The sequence below is a fragment of the Ictalurus punctatus genome, chromosome 29 (assembly GCF_001660625.3).
Source record: "Ictalurus punctatus breed USDA103 chromosome 29, Coco_2.0, whole genome shotgun sequence".
Lineage (NCBI taxonomy): Eukaryota > Metazoa > Chordata > Actinopteri > Siluriformes > Ictaluridae > Ictalurus > Ictalurus punctatus.
In genome coordinates, this window is record NC_030444.2 from 1,937,283 (window position 1) to 1,953,804 (window position 16,522).

A 16,522-nucleotide genomic window follows, 5' to 3' on the forward strand; every position below is an offset into this window, starting at 1 on the left:
GCTGTTGGCGAACAACGGTGGCCAGCGATTGGCTCTTTGTTGAAATAAAGGTGCTAAAGGTCTAACAACAAAGTCTCCAAGTTGGCAAAACCGGTCTTTGTGTGCGTGCGTGTGTGAGTGTGTGCGCGCGCATGTTTTACCTTGCCCGACGGCTGTATGGATCTTCTCTGTGTCAAACTTGACCTTTGGCCTGCCGGTGGTGCTGAGCATTTTCTCCCAGACGAGAGTGACGTCCTTAAGACAGGGCGTGATCTCCTCATAATCCAGCTTCAGCCGCCTGCTCTGGAGGTCGCTCTCAGAGGCTGTTCTCACACCCACGCACACACACACACACACATAATGAACACATGGATAAAACCATCTTATTGCGATATACAAAAACAAATTGATGAAATAATGCCGTTAATGAGTGTTCAGGTGAGGTTGAGCTGAGGGGCCGTGTTGAGACAGCGATAAGCGAGTGATGGATCGTACTAAACTGTGAGCCACTCTCACGCTGTTATTATAACACGAGTGCATACATGCTGCAAACCTTTCTGGTGTTTATCATACACATCTAGGGTTAACCACAAATACATACTTTCTCTCTCACTCACTCACACACACACGCGCACACACACTCCACCTCAGGCACGGACAGACTCAGTTAGAATCTTTCTGCAAATCACACTGAAGTCTACAGAAGCCCCAAGCGGCCATGCATTACTCGTTTTTTTTCTCTATTGTTTTCTCGTGACCTCGACATGCCTGGAAGCCGTTTTCTCACAGCGTAAATGTTACACACTTCTTAGCGACCGGATTTTTCAAGACAGTGCGGGGTATTACTGATGTATTTTATGTCGCAGTACAAAACGTGGACGTATCCTGAGCTTGTGTTGGGCACAGACATTATTTCAGGCATTTAACCAAAAAACCCCTTAAAAAAAAAAACCCCTGACTCCAGGGACGATGGATGTCGAGTACACGAAAATTATGCCAAGATCACGAGGAAACAAGAACGAAATGGCCGCTTAGGGCTTCCGTAGTAACCTGTCTGTGTGGATTTCCGTTAATACGATAAACATCACAGACCGAGGCCACGCCTCCTTCATCAGGACTGACAAGACACCGAGGCCACGCCTCCTCCATCAGGAACAAGGTACACCAAGGCCACGCCTCCTAGATCAGGAACAAGGTACACAGAGGCCACGCCTCCTCCATCAGGAACAAGGTACACAGAAGCCATGCCTCCATCAGGAACAAAGTGCACAGAAGCCACGCCTCCTTCATCAGGAACAAGGTGCACAGAAGCCACGCCTCCATCAGGAACAAGGTACACAGAGGCCACGCCTCCTCCATCAGGAACAAGGTACACAGAAGCCATGCCTCCTTCATCAGGATCAAGGTACACAGAAGCCATGCCTCCATCAGGAACAAGGTACATAGAAGCCACGCCTCCATCAGGAACAAGGTACACAGAAGCCACGCCTCCTTCATCAGGAACAAGGTACATAGAAGCCACGCCTCCATCAGGAACAAGGTACACAGAAGCCACGCCTCCTTCATCTGGAACAAGGTACACAGAAGCCACGCCTCCTTCATCAGAACTGACAGAGAGGCCACGCCTCCTTCATCAGTCTCAGTCTTTCTCGTGCGTGCGCGCGCGCGCGCACACACACACACACACACACACACACACACACACACACACACACACACACACAGGAAGTAACACTCGTAACACACCCTTCCTGTACTGGTTTAAATGTGAATTAGATCTGTGCTTTAAACTAAAGGTCTTTGGAAGCTCCTTTTAATCTGAAAAGGTGTTTGAGATCCTCGGGCTTGGCGTGCACGTTTAATAAATTTTTAAAAATGAAAGAAAAGAAAAAAAAAAAAGTGTCACTAAGATATAACTTTATTTAAAGTTCATGTAGAAAGTAAAACTGATGTAATAAACGGCTGATGAAATAAACGGCTCTGCTCAGTGTTTAGAGTAAACGCAGCGACTGAACGGATTTCACTTCCTGTATTTTATTTTCCGAGGAAGACGTGACCCTGCTGCCGGAGTCGTTTTTACAAACCTGTTCACGTTCCTCTTTTAGCTCCTCCCACTCGCATGTCACGCGGTTACGTCTTTGAGTAAAAGATTTCTAATATACGCCACGTAAAAGCAGTCATATTTCACTCTAATTTGTGGGTGGGGCTTACACACACACATGCACATGGATCTACTGAATCGCAGATGATACGGAGCTCAAGATCGACTAGCGCGCGCGCGTGTGCGTGCGTGCGTGTGTGTGTGCGTGTGCACCACGTTTACGACTTTTCCCTGTCCGTGTGTTTTACCCTGTAGTTTCTGGTTCTCTCTCTCCATCCTCAGGAGGAGGATCTGCTGCAGAACAGCTTTCTTCCATAACTCTCGCAGCTCCTCCCGACTCCTCTTCCTCCTCTCCTCGGGTACCGGCCCCAGCGTACAGTCTCCGCCCCCGGCTCCGCCTCCCGCCGCCAGTCTACCGCCGACCTCGAGGGACGTTTCTCCTCTTTCTGCGAGAGACACGAGGGGAAAACACGGGTACAAGGGAATTCGTGTGTGCGTGTGTGTGTGTGTGTAGAACCTTCTAGAGCTTCTACGTGAAAGCAAGTAAACGTGTTTCGATATGCATAACGACACTGCGTGTAATGACCACACGGTGTTCTTTTAATTTATTTGTTTTACAATTACAGAGCAATTAAATCTCTCACACACACACACACTCATTCCTGAGGATGCTTTCATGACTCATCACTCCATCATCTCTTTGTAAATAAAACCTGCTCTATCTATCGTCACTTTAAATAATAATAAATGTTGTTGTGTTCCACTCTCTTTCTTTTTTTTTTCTTTTTTTTTTGCGAAAAACCCGAAGTGGCGTTTTGTGGTCTGGGCTCCGCCCTGCCGCTCGGGCGGACCCGTCGACTTCTTGGTTACTTTTAACACTTCGCGCACCCATAAAGAAGGTGAGCGTTGAGTGCAAACATTCATGCGAATAAGTGTGTGTGGTGCACATAACTCCACACACTCATACACACACACGCGCGAGTGCGCCTGCCATTTTCGCGAACACCCATGGGCCGTGCCTTCTGCAAATAAGCTGCTGAACAACAACAACAAGCAGCCGACACCCCGTCCAACACACACACGCGCACACGCACAAAACTTGTCCTCCAGCGAAAAAAGTGCAACACCACACCCATCTCATTACAAAACAAACATGACTTTATTTATCAGGCCCAGCGTTGAAAGGACGTTCTCTCGGGTTCCTCAAAGCGGGGTTCGAGCCCATTTTAATCGTACAAACAGGCGCGGCTCCGTTTTACCGAAGTCGCCCGGAGTCGTTACGGGTTTTTAATAACGAAGCGTTTCTCATTACCTTGCAGTTCTTTATTATTTAAGGAACCTGCTGAACCGCCGGAGAGCTAATCAACGTCAACAATTCTTTTTTTTGTTGTCGTTATTTTAAACTTACGAGATTGTATTATTAATTTATTCTTTTAAAAAGCGTCTCGTAATTACGTGCGGGATTGTCTTCGAGCTCGGCGTTTCCGACTTGGGGGCGTGTCGGTAGGAAAACACGGTCGAATCGCGTCCGTTCAAATTGAACGTTTACTCGTTTCAGAAGCCGAGTGCACTTATTATTATTATTATTATTATTATTATTAAGCGAATGAGCGTTGTACAATTACGAAATAATACGCAACGATACGGTTTCATACATTGTTTTAAAAAAATGTTGTTTTTTAAAAACCGCACACGTCCGATACGCATTCTTTCTTCTTCGTTCTGTAGGAGTTGGAAAAAAAAACTATTTTTTTTTTTGTAGTTAATTACGCGTTTATTTACGACTTCCCAACGTGTAAATACGGACTTCCCAGGAGGACCCGAACGCACAGAGACTAACGACGCACTAATCTCCGTAGAACAAAATAAAATAAATAATAATAATAATAATAATAATCGGTTGCTTCGTTGACAGATTAGCAAAGCTGCTAGCTATTGTGCTAGCTACGTACACTCGCCTGAGGCACCGCTATTCTTTTTTTTTTTGTTATCCGTGACGTCTCTACGCACACGAGAAGTCGCACACCGCAGTGCCGTGTTATTGTTCCGTGTTATTGTTCCGTTTTTGTGCGACGGTAAACAGGAACCGACGGTAGGAACGGGAAGGAACGTCGCGAGCGGGGAACTGAAGGAAAGAAGGAACGCGCGCGTGTGTGTGTGTGTGTGCGTACGTACGTGTGTGCGCTATAGCGTATAAGGTACACGGAGTCGTTTAATATCTGTAGCTCGTTTGCACGTACTCGTATAACGAGATCCGAAGCGAGGACACGGCAAACACTAATCCATCTCCGTCTGCACACACTCTGACACCCCGGAGCGCCCCCCCACCCCACCCCGTCTCCGCCATTTTCTCCGGAGCGTTTGTTAACGGCGCTTACACAAACACAAATCTTTCACAATCAGACAGCGCCAGAGGTTGACAAGAGGACAAAGATACACGGGCTGACAGAAGAGAACACATTCGTCATTCCTAATCGTTTCTGAAAGACGGATGAGGGACGTCTGTAACGGACATCTTTATCCTCAGGACTTCATTTGCATATTTTAATTAATCCCACCCCGAATTGGTCCGTAATATCCACTCAACATAACACGCCACCAATAGAAGGCCACAAATTACCAGTAGAGACCCACAGGGGACCATTACAGCTTCCATTAACACCAGTACAAATTCTATAAGGGTTTCTATTGTCAGCAGCAGAGACGGCAAAAAAAACTTAGCACCAAAAGCGCACTTAAGGTCGTTCCCTGCTTCGTTCTCGAAAAAGCCTGGAATATTCATGAGGCTCTCGGCTGTTGGCACGCCGCTGATCACACGCCAGTCGATAGGAAGCAGAGAAAGGCGGAAGTCTTGTTCAACAAAATGGAAAGAATTGGGTTTTTTTCACCCCCTTTGATCCGCCGAAGATCAAAGAAAGATCAAAAGGAACGACTTTATCTGAAGACCCGTTTCATCACGTGTCCAAATAACGCTCCGGAGCTTCTGTACCGCCCCGTACCTGATTATTTTCCTATAACGGCGTGTCCTGAAGTTTTTATTCCTCTTACGCGGCTCGTATTAAAGATCACGTCGTAATTTTTATCCGTTTATAGTACACACACACCGACAACGTCAACGTTAACCCCGATGACACACGTTTTTTTCCTTTTTAAAAATCCGTTTATGTTGAGTGTCCACCATACGAGTCTGCTCTGCACGTTGTTGCTATAGAAACGCGCCGTGCTGGACGATCGCGCTAACTGCTAGAGAGTGCGCTCGATGATATCTCTCTCTTTTTTTGGCGCGAGGCAAACAATGGCGCTAGGATAAAACAAAATGGAGGACACGGGGTTGGTTAGTTGGCCGTTACTACGGTACAGTTGCGGTCAGAGCTATTCAACGTCCGGTGCAAATCAGGTTCACAGTCGAAATTGACACTTTCAGCTGAAATCACACAATAGCAGCTGAAGTAGTTCGGCACGGCGAAAACGCTTCAAGTGGTTTCGGTCAAACTCGACTGAAAGTGCAACTTATAATGGCGCCTCTTCCATGGAAGGAGGGTCAGAAGTCCGTGGTACTTACTTAAACATTGACTGAGGCGCGGCCGAAATTACAGCCTGTACCGCGCTTTAAAATGGAGGACGTTGTTTGGTTTTCACTGGAAACAGGCCGAGCCATTATCTTCGTCATTATCTTCCTGTGTGTAAATGAACCTCGTCAAATGAAAGCTCGGCGTTCCGTATAAAAACCCAACCCTTAGCAAACGCACCTGGAAATTCGATAAGAGTGAAAACGGGTGCTTTAATTCATCTATTTATTTATCTGCTATGGTTTGCTTCTAATCATACGAGGAAACATTCCTCCACGGATGGGCGTGGTCTCTCTTCCGGGACGATGATGATGACTCCGCCCCCATCCTCATGGCACGCTGACCCACTGAACATCGTGCGCACGTTATCGACGCTCTGATAATTAGCAACCTTCCTAGTAGGAATACCTTTCCACGTTCACCCGTGTGTGTGTGTGTGTGTGTGTGTGTGTGTGCGTGCGTTACCTGCTGTATCGGAGCCTTTCTGTGGTGTAGCCACTCTGAGGAAGATCTGCTGTCTCCAGGAGTGTCTGCGCTGACGGAGTGGACTGTCCTGTCCCACCACACACACGGCTACCGGGCTGGACAGGGCCGCTACGTCTCTGCGCACGTGCGAACATAACACAACGCGTCAGACATAAACGTGACGAGTGTGTATTTGTGCGAGTGAAGAAAAATGATAAAAAGAACGTAAACATTTAAGGCACAAAGTCTAAGTAAAAAACCTTATTACAGTCTTTACGTATACATCAGACCGAATAGAAGTTTAGTTAGCAACCGGCGCCCTCTGGTGGTTTCCCGCATCTCCAACACGCACAACTTTTGTGTGCATGGTGTTGGCGAAATTTGGATATGAATGCAAAATAAATAAATAAATAAATAATGTGAATTTGAATGCGATTATTCTGAATTTGCATCTCACCAACTGAACCCGAAACCGAGGCCTGTAACGCAACTTCAGGGGGGAAAACACAAAAAAAAAAAATAGAGAGAGAGAGAAAAAACGGATCCGGTGGAAAAGCACAAAGGCGTTTTCAACAACTACTGTACTATAATCATATCCAAATTTAATATAAACAAGTATTAACACGTAACTTAATTTAAAAAAAAAAAAACAAAACAAAAAAAACACACGTTAAACTTATTTTTTTTTAATTTATTTCAGGACTCGGAGCGATCCAATACAAGGAAGTATGATACGAGTATGAAAAGAAGAGCGAATTAGAAAAGAAAGAGCGAGAGAGATAAAGGAAGCACCTGTGTTTCGGCGAGAGGAAGGAGTCATCGTGCTCCTCTACAGGGGCCAGAAACTTTAAGAAGTTTGGAACAGAAGAAGAATAAGACAGTCTGGCCCTCAATCCACTGAGAGAGAGAGAGAGAAAAATAGGAGGGATGGTGAAAGAAAGAGACAGAGAGAGATACAGAGCTGTGTATAAGTATTCGCGCCCCATTTAACTTTTCCACATTCAAATCCATTTCAGTTCTGGTTAGTAACACTAAAAAAAAAAAAAGAAAAAAGAAAAAGAAATGTGGTGCAAAGGTTCAAGGGGGTGCGAATACTTATGCAAAACCCTGTTAATACAGAGAGGAGAATCCAAATGCATGCGAAACTGTTTTTTTTTTGTTGTTTGTTTTTTTTAAACAGAGGATTAAAAGTCTCCATTAAACGGCGTTTTACGTCGACGTACTTCCCTCTGAAACAGGAAGTCAGACTGACGCCAAGTCGAAGCGCTAGCGTTAAGGAGAAAGGGGGCGGGGCTTCAGAGAACTCAAAACACTCGCATCGAAAACGTCGATCGTTTTTAGATTCACGTGTCATTGGCTGCATTTTTATCGCGGTCGAACAAACAAATAAATAAATAAAGGCTTTTCGCGTGTTTCTGAGCGATAATTTAAATCTGTTCACAAAACGTCTTTTCTCCTAGATGTTAAGTCATTTATTTAAAAAACAAAAAGTCCTCTCGAACTCCGTTTCTCCCCACAGGTTGTTTTTAAAAAAATTAAAACTAACATTCTGTCGGCAAAACTATTTAACATTTACTGGACAAAGGTTTTCAATCGTCGCGTTGTCATAGCGACCGCTCCTGTTCAGCGAATATTCCCATGTACAGAGACACTTCTCCGAATTTACCTCGAGCCGCACCGTCCTAACAAATAAAAACGATCGTTTTAGTATAACTAGCTAAAAAAAATCCGTTTCTAATTTCTAGCCGAAACGTTTTTACGACTTTTTAAAAATACGTTTGTAATTTTAACCGCGAGATAATTAACCAACTTAACAATATGTGGTGATACAATATTCTGTCTATAATCACCTACCTTTAAAAGATCCAGTTTGTATCAATTAAGAACCACATAAACTCAAACACACACACACACACACACACCTCTTGAGGGGTTTTGTGAGCTGCTCAAAGGCTCTCGGCTTCATCAGTCTCGCATAGGCAGGAGAGGAAGAGAAGGGGAGGTGTGAGGAAGAGGAAGGAGCAGAGGAGGAAGGAGCGGAGGAGATCGTATCGCCGACGTGAGCCGACCTGACGGAGACGGTGGAACGTTCACGGGAGAAAAAAAACGAAGGAGAAAATGAGCGACTGATAGATGAGACGAGACGAGACGAGAACAGAAACACAGCGAGTGTGGAACAATAAACCAAAGTGGGGAATATGAACTGAGAGGAAGTGACTGTTTCCAAAAGAGGAAGTGGCTGTGCGGGAGATGGGAAGTGAAAAGGGCAGAGGGTATCTGTAACGCAGTGTTGTTGTTGTTGTTTTTTCTCACTTGCTCTGATGGTGAGGCGAGTCGGTGCTGACGGAGTAATGGCGTACGAGTTTGGGCTTGCTCGCGGCCGTGACCTGCTCGCTCGGGACGCTCAGGCTGCTCGCGCACATCGACGGAGAGTGACTGATCGTACTCGCTCGCCTCCTGAAGCTCTGAGCCTGGGGGTCGTGACCTTCTTGATCCGTGTCTCTCGATCCGGCCTCCAGAAACTTCAGGTCCCCTGTGGAATTGTGGGAGCGGAGCGGGCTGGACGGCAGGTGGAGGAGGGGCGGCGACGGCGGTTCCACCGAGATGATATCCTGAGAACGTGATCAGATGACATGGCTAATAGATCATCACTGTCTGTATTTTAAGTTCTAGCTGAAAAGACCTCTAACACGTGTTAGAGGCAAGAGTACAAGACGAGTTGCACGTATACATGCAAGTGTGGTCGAGACCTGATGTGCACTGCTGCTGATGGTGGAGTTTGAGGAGGTGCTGTCGCTGCTCTCTCTCTGTAGCCGGGACTTACTGTTGCTCTGTTGAGAAATAAATAAATAAATAAATAAATAAATAAATAAATAAATGTCCGCAGGGGCCAATACTTATGCATAACACAACGTATATGAATTTTTACATCGGAGTATCCTGTTCAGAAGATAAGAAAAAGATTAAAAGCTGAGTACATGTTATTACAGAGTGTTTACTCACCAGTGTGTGTGCGCGCACGCGCGTGTGTGTGTGTGTGTGTGTGTGTGTACCTTCCATATCCCTTCCAGTGACTCCGTGAGCGATCTTTTGGCTCGACTCTTCAGCTGTTCCAGACGCAGCCGGCTACTGCTCACGCTGCCTTCGGGACCTGTACACGTCTCCTCACACACTGCTGGAGCTTCCTGTCACACACACACAAACACACACAGGCAAAAACTTTACAAAACGAACAAAAAATAACACACGACCCGAACAGATCTAACCCTGCTGGAGAAAGTTAAACCAATAAAAACACTGTATACGCTGGGTATTAAGTGTGTGTGTGTGTGTGTGTTTGTGGTACCTGTTGCGTTTGCGCGATGTGTGTGTGCGTGTGTGTCTTCTGTCTCTCTTCATAGAGTCGCCTCAAGCACGATAAGACCAGCTCGTTTTCCTCCTGGTCCGACTTCGGTCTGGCATTCTACACACACACACACAGAGACACTGAGACATTATATCGCAATAACATCCCATTTAATATCTACATGCTGTGTAGACGTGCTTTATATCTGATTCTTATTTATTATTATATTACATTTGATATAATTGTCCAGATATTACGCTTTTTTATTCCTAAAGAAGGGAATTTTTCACACTTGCGCTCGGCTTTGTGTGACCGCGCTTTCCTTTCTTTTTTACTGCACGCGTCCGTTGTGTTAAAGCATCTTCTTTTTGCAGATAAGCGCAGTTCTCAAAATGGCCACTAGATGTCGCCTCTAACCCGCTTTTCTCATCGCCCGCCCCTCCGTGACCAGCTAAGGAAATCCATCAGCAAAATATGCTAACACTGCAAATAATGAGTACCAGAGCCCACTGTTAAGGACTTGACCGCTTTAAAACCCTTGAAAAATCTTGACGGAAATCTGGATGTCGATTCAGATCCCTAACGCGAGCAGAATGAAAGGAACCCTTGGCTCTTCTTCAAGCATGCAGAAAACCAGTTACACCACTTCTGCAACTCGGACGCTTTCATCTTTTAACACCGGATCACGAGAACATATTTGACCTCAAATAACCTTGTAATCTAGAGGAGAGAGAAAAAAGCTTCGTTTTTTTTAACTGATATTAAAAAAAAAAAAAAAGTTTTCATATTATAGCAGGGGTTCACAAACATTTCGGCCAAACGATCTCAAGCGTACGTTATGGATTTTTGCGTCACCCGACGACATGAGCGGCATTTCTTACACACTCGTGTATGTTTAAAAATAAATAAATAATGAAACAAGAACGTTTTACGTCGGAGAAAATGTCCCGCTGTCGTCGTGACTGCTGTCATGAACCGCTTTACTAAGCTGGAGAAATCTAGAAGACTGCAATGTAAACGGACCTTCCGGTAGGTTTCGAGGCGCCGTGGTGGTTAAAACGGCTACTGTTAACACTCGATAACAGTCTAGGGTAGTACACGAGTAGGTAATTCGGGAAAGGACGAAGAAAAAGGACGAAAATGATCGTTCGAACGCGGTTTGTCCGAATGTGAAGCTACACGTGCAAACTTATTATAATGGGGCGTCATACCCACCAGGGTAGTCTCGAACACGCACGCCTGCTCCTGATTATCCAGAAAAGCCACGTGCTTCTGCAACTCCAGTTTAGCCTTGGATGCAGTGAGACCTACACACACACACACACACACAAACAAATCATTCGCAGGAGCATTTCCTCAAGAAATTCGGTGTTCGTGACAAACCAGTCCCTCTCATCCAGTGCTTCATTCATGCGTTTGTGTAAATTTACTGCTAAGGAGACTCGCTAATGTGAACCTCGAGTGTTTATTTATTTCAGTTGCACACCAATTTAACGAAACTCTGTCTTTAAAACATTCTGCCGTCGTCTTGACTGTTGTCATGAGCCACGTCTCAAATCGAAAAAGGCTCTGACCTTACGTCCAGAAGGATTTCAGCTCCATCTTTGCCTTTTATTGAGTTTTGTGGGCGTGGCTAAGTCAAAAATGTCAATCAGCTGCACCCTGAATGTGCTTGGTCGATTTATGGATGACTGGCGTTGATTGAAATGTGTACAATGTAAAAAGTACAATGAGTTGTAGTTGCAGTGTGTGTGACGTGGTTCTGACCCTCGATGCGGTCACAGAGGCGGTGCAGATGCTGCATGGGGCAGGAGTCACACTGCAGGCTCTGGGTCCTAGTGCTCTTCTGCAGGGCGGCCACGGAGAACGCTTGCTTCAGAGTCAGCATGATCTCATCCACCTGCCCATGGGATTAGTACCCCCCCAAAAAACCCACAAAAACAGTCAAACAAACAGTTACACATCCTGAACCCCATACTGATCATCAGATTTAATGATAATATCTGTTCGTTATAACGCTCGGCTCTTTAACAGATCCTCACCAGAGCCTCGTCTGTACACTGGAACACGTAGCACACAAACTGGCAGCTCCCTCCGTCATCTGACTCTCTACAGATAAACCCGAAATGATCCACGTGCCTTATACCCTGCACACAGAGAGACGTTTTTTAGACCATGTTTAAACGGCGGATTATAAAAGAGTGCTCCGAAATTACTTCGCGTAATAAACACGAACTGCCTACAAAGATGATCTCGATGAGCCGAAGTACACATTTCAGCTGACAGTTGAGTAAAAAGTGTTTCAGGCCACGCCTCCTTCTCTGTGATTGACATGCACTGAAGTTATTGAGTGGAACTAATAACCACAGAGGCCACGCCTCCTTAAGTAGGACTAATAGGCACAGAGGCCACGCCTCCTTAAGTAGGACTAATAGGCACAGAGGCCACGCCTCCTTAAGAAGAGCTAAACACAGAGGCCACGCCTCCTTCAGTGACTCACAGAGACCTTAAAATAAATCAGAAGGGGTCTTTTTCCTTCTTCTTTATAGTCAAAGGAGTCCCTAGGCAAAAAAAAGCCTGAGAACTACTGATAGAGTGTCCGTGTGCGTGTGTGTGCGCGCGCGTGTGTGTGTGTGTGTGTGTGAGACCTGTGAGCAGAAAGAGATTTCCCTGAAGCTCTTCTCGATGGCCACTTTCTTACTGTCAGGACTCACTAGGAAGATCTGAGAGCGCCCGATCTAGAAAAAAAAGAAAAGACATAAAAGTGAGCGAGTGAGTGATTGAGTCAGTGAGAGAGTGTGTGTGTGTGTGTGTGTGTGAGAGAGAGAGAAACAGAGAATGAGCTGTTAAATGTTAAAGGTTGCTCACACACACACACACACACATCATCCTATTGCTATCAATCATTCAGTGAAACCAGTGTGTTCAAACGTTCTCCAGGCTAGTGTGTGTGTGTGTGTGTGTGTGTGTGTGTGTGTGCCATCAGTGTGGTTTCACTAGCACAAGACAAGCATTTTTCCACACTGAGGTGAGACCATAACTGGCGAGTTTACTTTGTGTGCGCGTGTGTGTGTGTGTGAGACGTTGTTCCGGTCTCTCCTGAAAACCGAAGAGACCGTCAGCCCCCGCATCTCTACAGCACACAAATGTACGACAGTAATCGGACCGGTCCATCCCTGTTCTCTCAGGACGTTATTTACCTGAACCTTTTTAAATCTGAGCTCCAGCATTAGGACGCGCATGTGTGTGTGTGTGTGTGTGTGTGTGTGTGTGTGTGTTAAAGAGGGACAGAATGGTGGGAGTAGCTAAAGAAAGTAACTTAATATCTCTGCAGGGAGAAAGCATAGCAACCTAACCACCTAAGACCCACACCCACACGCACCCACACCCACACACAGAGTAAACATGCTCAGGATTAACACACTTTCCCCAAATGCCCGATTCAGCTTTTACCCCCTCTGCGTGACCATTGTTAACCTGGTTGTGTATTTTACGTGACAGAAACTGCAGAATGGTGGATCGGCTCTTCAGGAACGATCGGAAACCAAGTCCGCTCCGGATCCTTCGTCACTCACGCTGCTTCTTTACCAGCGTTTACAGTGAAATTCACGTTCCCAGGCAAAATAAAATGACATATTTTAAAATGACGTACAGACTTCCTGCGTTATTTGTTTACTCGAGTTCGATGCTGACCGTGAAATCAAGGAAACGCCGCGATATTCATCGGAGCTTGTGACAAATTTTCGAGATCACCGTGTGATGTCATCATGACGCGTCCGGGCCCGAACCTGCGGAAAAATCGGCCGTAATTTCGAAAAAAATCGTCGCAGGCTCCTCCGAATATCGCGGCGTCTCCTTGATTCATTTCTGCGGTCGCGAAAATCCTGGAGGGACTGAATATTGTTAGGAAATCCAGGTCCGGGTCGTTTTCCATGACGAGTCTTAAAATCGTAACGTTTAACGGTTGAACAGTCAACGTGGCGTCGCAGGAAAATAATCCGGTGCGGCTGACGCTGCTTCACATTCGTCCAAAATAAGAATGTTAATGTTAGTGGTTATGTTTGTGTGTGTGTGTGTGTGTTTGTTGACCGTGAATAACATGGTCCTGTTCTCCTGCAGGCTGGTGGGCTGGACTCCGGCGGCTCCGTTCGCCGATCGGCGCTGCAGCTCTGGCGAGAGGCCGTTCTCGTCCAGCGCCTGCAGAGACGGGAAGCTCGGATCTCTCCGGAAAAACAGAGCCCTCTTTCCTCCTCCATCCGCTCCCTCGTTCGCACCGTTTAGCAACTGCAGCACAAAGAAGCACAAGCGTGTTACCTCGAGCAGGCTTGAGGCTACTACATGTACTATTGCTAGTCATACCACAGCACTCCCGGATTTCTCTAATCTGATTGGTCAGATCATAAACGCGTTAGCATAAACGTGCGTAATCGTTGATACGGTGACGTTTTTTACGGAAGTCTCCGGTGTCGGCGCGTCGAGGTTTCTCTGTATTTATATTAGATCTATATTCTTTCTCTGTGTCGTTCTGTAATGAATGAAAAGGTTTATTGGTCGGAGAGTTGCTGTGGTATCAGAGGAATAAAACACTTCAGGATGTGTTTGATTATTTTTGGATTATTGTGGAACGGACTTGATGTTGACCTGCGTGAGGGAGAAGGCTCTCCTGAAGCCGGCAGACAGGGAGGTGGTAGCGTTGGCTCGGCTGAACTTCTCGATGCACTCGTCTATCAGCGCCGGGGGAGCGTTCTTTCGGGCCACCACCGCCCGCCCGCAGAACAGCACCTCGAACTTTTTGGCGAAGGCCGTCGCCGATTCCGGGGTGTCCGGACAACTGCTGTCTTGTTGAGAGTCACCGGGCTGGGCGGTAGGCGTGTCCTCCTGACGGGCGGAGCTTTTACTGGCCTGCCTGAGGGTGCTGATGATTTCTGGGACCTGGAAGAAAAACACAATCAGTGATTTACCTGTATATAATTCTATAATTATAGGCACCAATACCTACAGAGGCCACGCCTCCTTAACTAAAACTAAAATGCCCATAGGCCACACCTCCTAAAGAATAGCCACAGAAGCCATGCCTCCTTAAGAACTAATAGGCACAGAGGCAGCCATGCCTCCTTAAGTAGAACTAATAGGCACAGAGAAGGCCACGCCCCCTTAAGTAGAACTAATAGGCACAGAAGGCCACACCCCGTTCAGTAGAACTAATAAGCACAGAGAAGGCCACGCCCACTTAAGTAGAACTAATAGGCACAGGAAGCCACACCCCATTCAGTAGAATAGGCACAGAGAAGGCCACGCCCCCTTAAGTAGAACTAATAGTCACAGGAGGCCACACCCCATTCAGTAGAACTAATAAGCACAGAGAAGGCCACGCCCCCTTAAGTAGAACTAATAGGCACAGAGGAGGCCACGCCTCCTTAAGTTGAACTAATAAGCACAAAGGTGAATAAGTCTGTTTATTTTTAAACCTGAAAGCAATTAAATAATAAATAATAATAAATAGAAATGAAGCAGTGTTAAATCGTACGTTATTGAAGCTCCCCATTAAAATTGTGTAAAAAATAATTGAAAAGTAATTTGTGCTACAGTGAGGAAGTGGAAAAAAAAGGAGGAGGACGCACACAGAGGCTGCTATTCTCAGAAGCGTTAAATCTACCAGGGGAAGAAGAAGTGGCCAGTGGAAATAATTAAAACCAACGTGTGTGTGTGTGTGTGTGTGTGTGTGTGTGAGTGTGTGAGTGAGACAGAGAGAGAGCGACAGACAGAACAAATGCTTTTCCATTCCATCCAATCTGTCAATATAAACATCACAAACCCCCAGATTCACACAAATGGACACGCACGTGCTGTAACTCTCGATCACGTGACGTTTTCCTCGCAGTAAAATAAACCGCCAGCGATTCCTCCACTTCACCTTTTCTTCTTTTTTCAACAGATCAGCGATCGAACCCTGTACACGCCACAACTCTCGAACCTGATCAGTCAGAAGGCCTTGCACGTTAACGCGCTCCTTCTAATACGTTATCGTTGCTATAGTGACGGCTCGTTCTCCGTAATCCCAGTTTAATAATAAACCGCGCAGCACACGTGCGTGTGTGTAGCTGCATGTCATCTGAATGAAAAACGGGAAGACGAGGAGAGGATTAAAGCGCCGCCGCATCACGCGCTAAAGACAGAGGTGACGTGAGGGCTAATGCTTCCGCACCTCCACCGCGAGGCATTGTGGGTAATGTAGGAAAACTAAAAAGTGGAAACATTTTGATGAAGAAGGGAAAAGAACGAGAGAGAGAGAGAGAATGTGGGTGTAGCTGGGTCTTGTCGAGTCTTGTCCAGAAAAGGAATGCAAAATGCATTAAAAACACGCCGTGATTTAGGCTACACACACACACACACACACACACACACACACTCTCTCTCAGAAGCTTGCTGGTTGTGGCCCAAGCCCAACCTAATGACGTTTAATGCCAACCAAATGCCAGCTTGCCAGAGTGCAAACTGCATGATGTGATGAAAGCGTGCACGCACGCGCGCACACACACACACACACACACACACACGCATCTCAATGGGGGCTTTGTGTCATGTAATGGAAGAAAAATAAAACGAGGCCCACCCTTCCTTTCAACAGGTGACTATGCCTCCGTGTGTGTGTTTTTAGTCTGACACATACTACTTCTCATATGAAGCAACCTTGTCACTCAGCATATAGGAAAACACTCGCTTCTGATTGGCCAAGACACGTCTGTGACGTCACAAGTTCTTTTTATGAGATTTTTCTCAACGCTGTGTGAATCCATTACGACGAATCCGCAGGGACGAGTCCCTTCACGTGGTTATTTACACACTTCGTATCCGTGTGCACTGTTTCAGCGACACTGTTCGGTTCTCGCTCTTCCTCGGTTCTTCTCTTATTCTCCAGTCGTACAGATCGGTGCACGCTGAAGACCTGCTGAAGATAAACCGCACGCCTGTGGGGTTTTTAAAGGTCTGCGTGTGTAAAGCTCGAGCGGCACTGTCGTAAAGGGTAAAAAGATATTCGCCATTATTGCTGTTCAGGGAAAA

General features: G+C 46.1%; 1 protein-coding gene across 8 annotated transcripts in view; it reads right to left on the reverse strand.

Annotated features, from left to right (window-relative positions):
• The window catches only part of tbc1d1 (TBC1 (tre-2/USP6, BUB2, cdc16) domain family, member 1), a 38,268-nt gene that overhangs the window by 6,922 nt on the left and 14,824 nt on the right, over positions 1 to 16,522 (reverse strand). For 4 of the 8 annotated variants that reach the window (XM_053677549.1, XM_017461160.3, XM_053677553.1 and 1 more), the window contains 15 exons: positions 14,102 to 14,392; positions 13,550 to 13,744; positions 12,109 to 12,198; positions 11,503 to 11,607; positions 11,228 to 11,360; positions 10,676 to 10,767; positions 9,461 to 9,577; positions 9,168 to 9,299; positions 8,865 to 8,945; positions 8,428 to 8,726; positions 8,037 to 8,183; positions 6,907 to 7,011; positions 6,115 to 6,251; positions 2,329 to 2,526; positions 141 to 302 (listed from right to left, as the gene is read on the reverse strand). In XM_053677549.1, the coding sequence (XP_053533524.1) occupies positions 141 to 302; positions 2,329 to 2,526; positions 6,115 to 6,251; positions 6,907 to 7,011; positions 8,037 to 8,183; positions 8,428 to 8,726; positions 8,865 to 8,945; positions 9,168 to 9,299; positions 9,461 to 9,577; positions 10,676 to 10,767; positions 11,228 to 11,360; positions 11,503 to 11,607; positions 12,109 to 12,198; positions 13,550 to 13,744; positions 14,102 to 14,392 (2,284 nt within the window). Of the gene's footprint in view, positions 1 to 140; positions 303 to 1,071; positions 1,208 to 2,328; positions 2,527 to 6,114; positions 6,252 to 6,906; positions 7,012 to 8,036; positions 8,184 to 8,427; positions 8,727 to 8,864; positions 8,946 to 9,167; positions 9,300 to 9,460; positions 9,578 to 10,675; positions 10,768 to 11,227; positions 11,361 to 11,502; positions 11,608 to 12,108; positions 12,199 to 13,549; positions 13,745 to 14,101; positions 14,393 to 16,522 lie in introns of those variants that run through there. The other 4 variants (XM_053677550.1, XM_053677551.1, XM_053677552.1 and 1 more) reach the window with 4 other exon arrangements.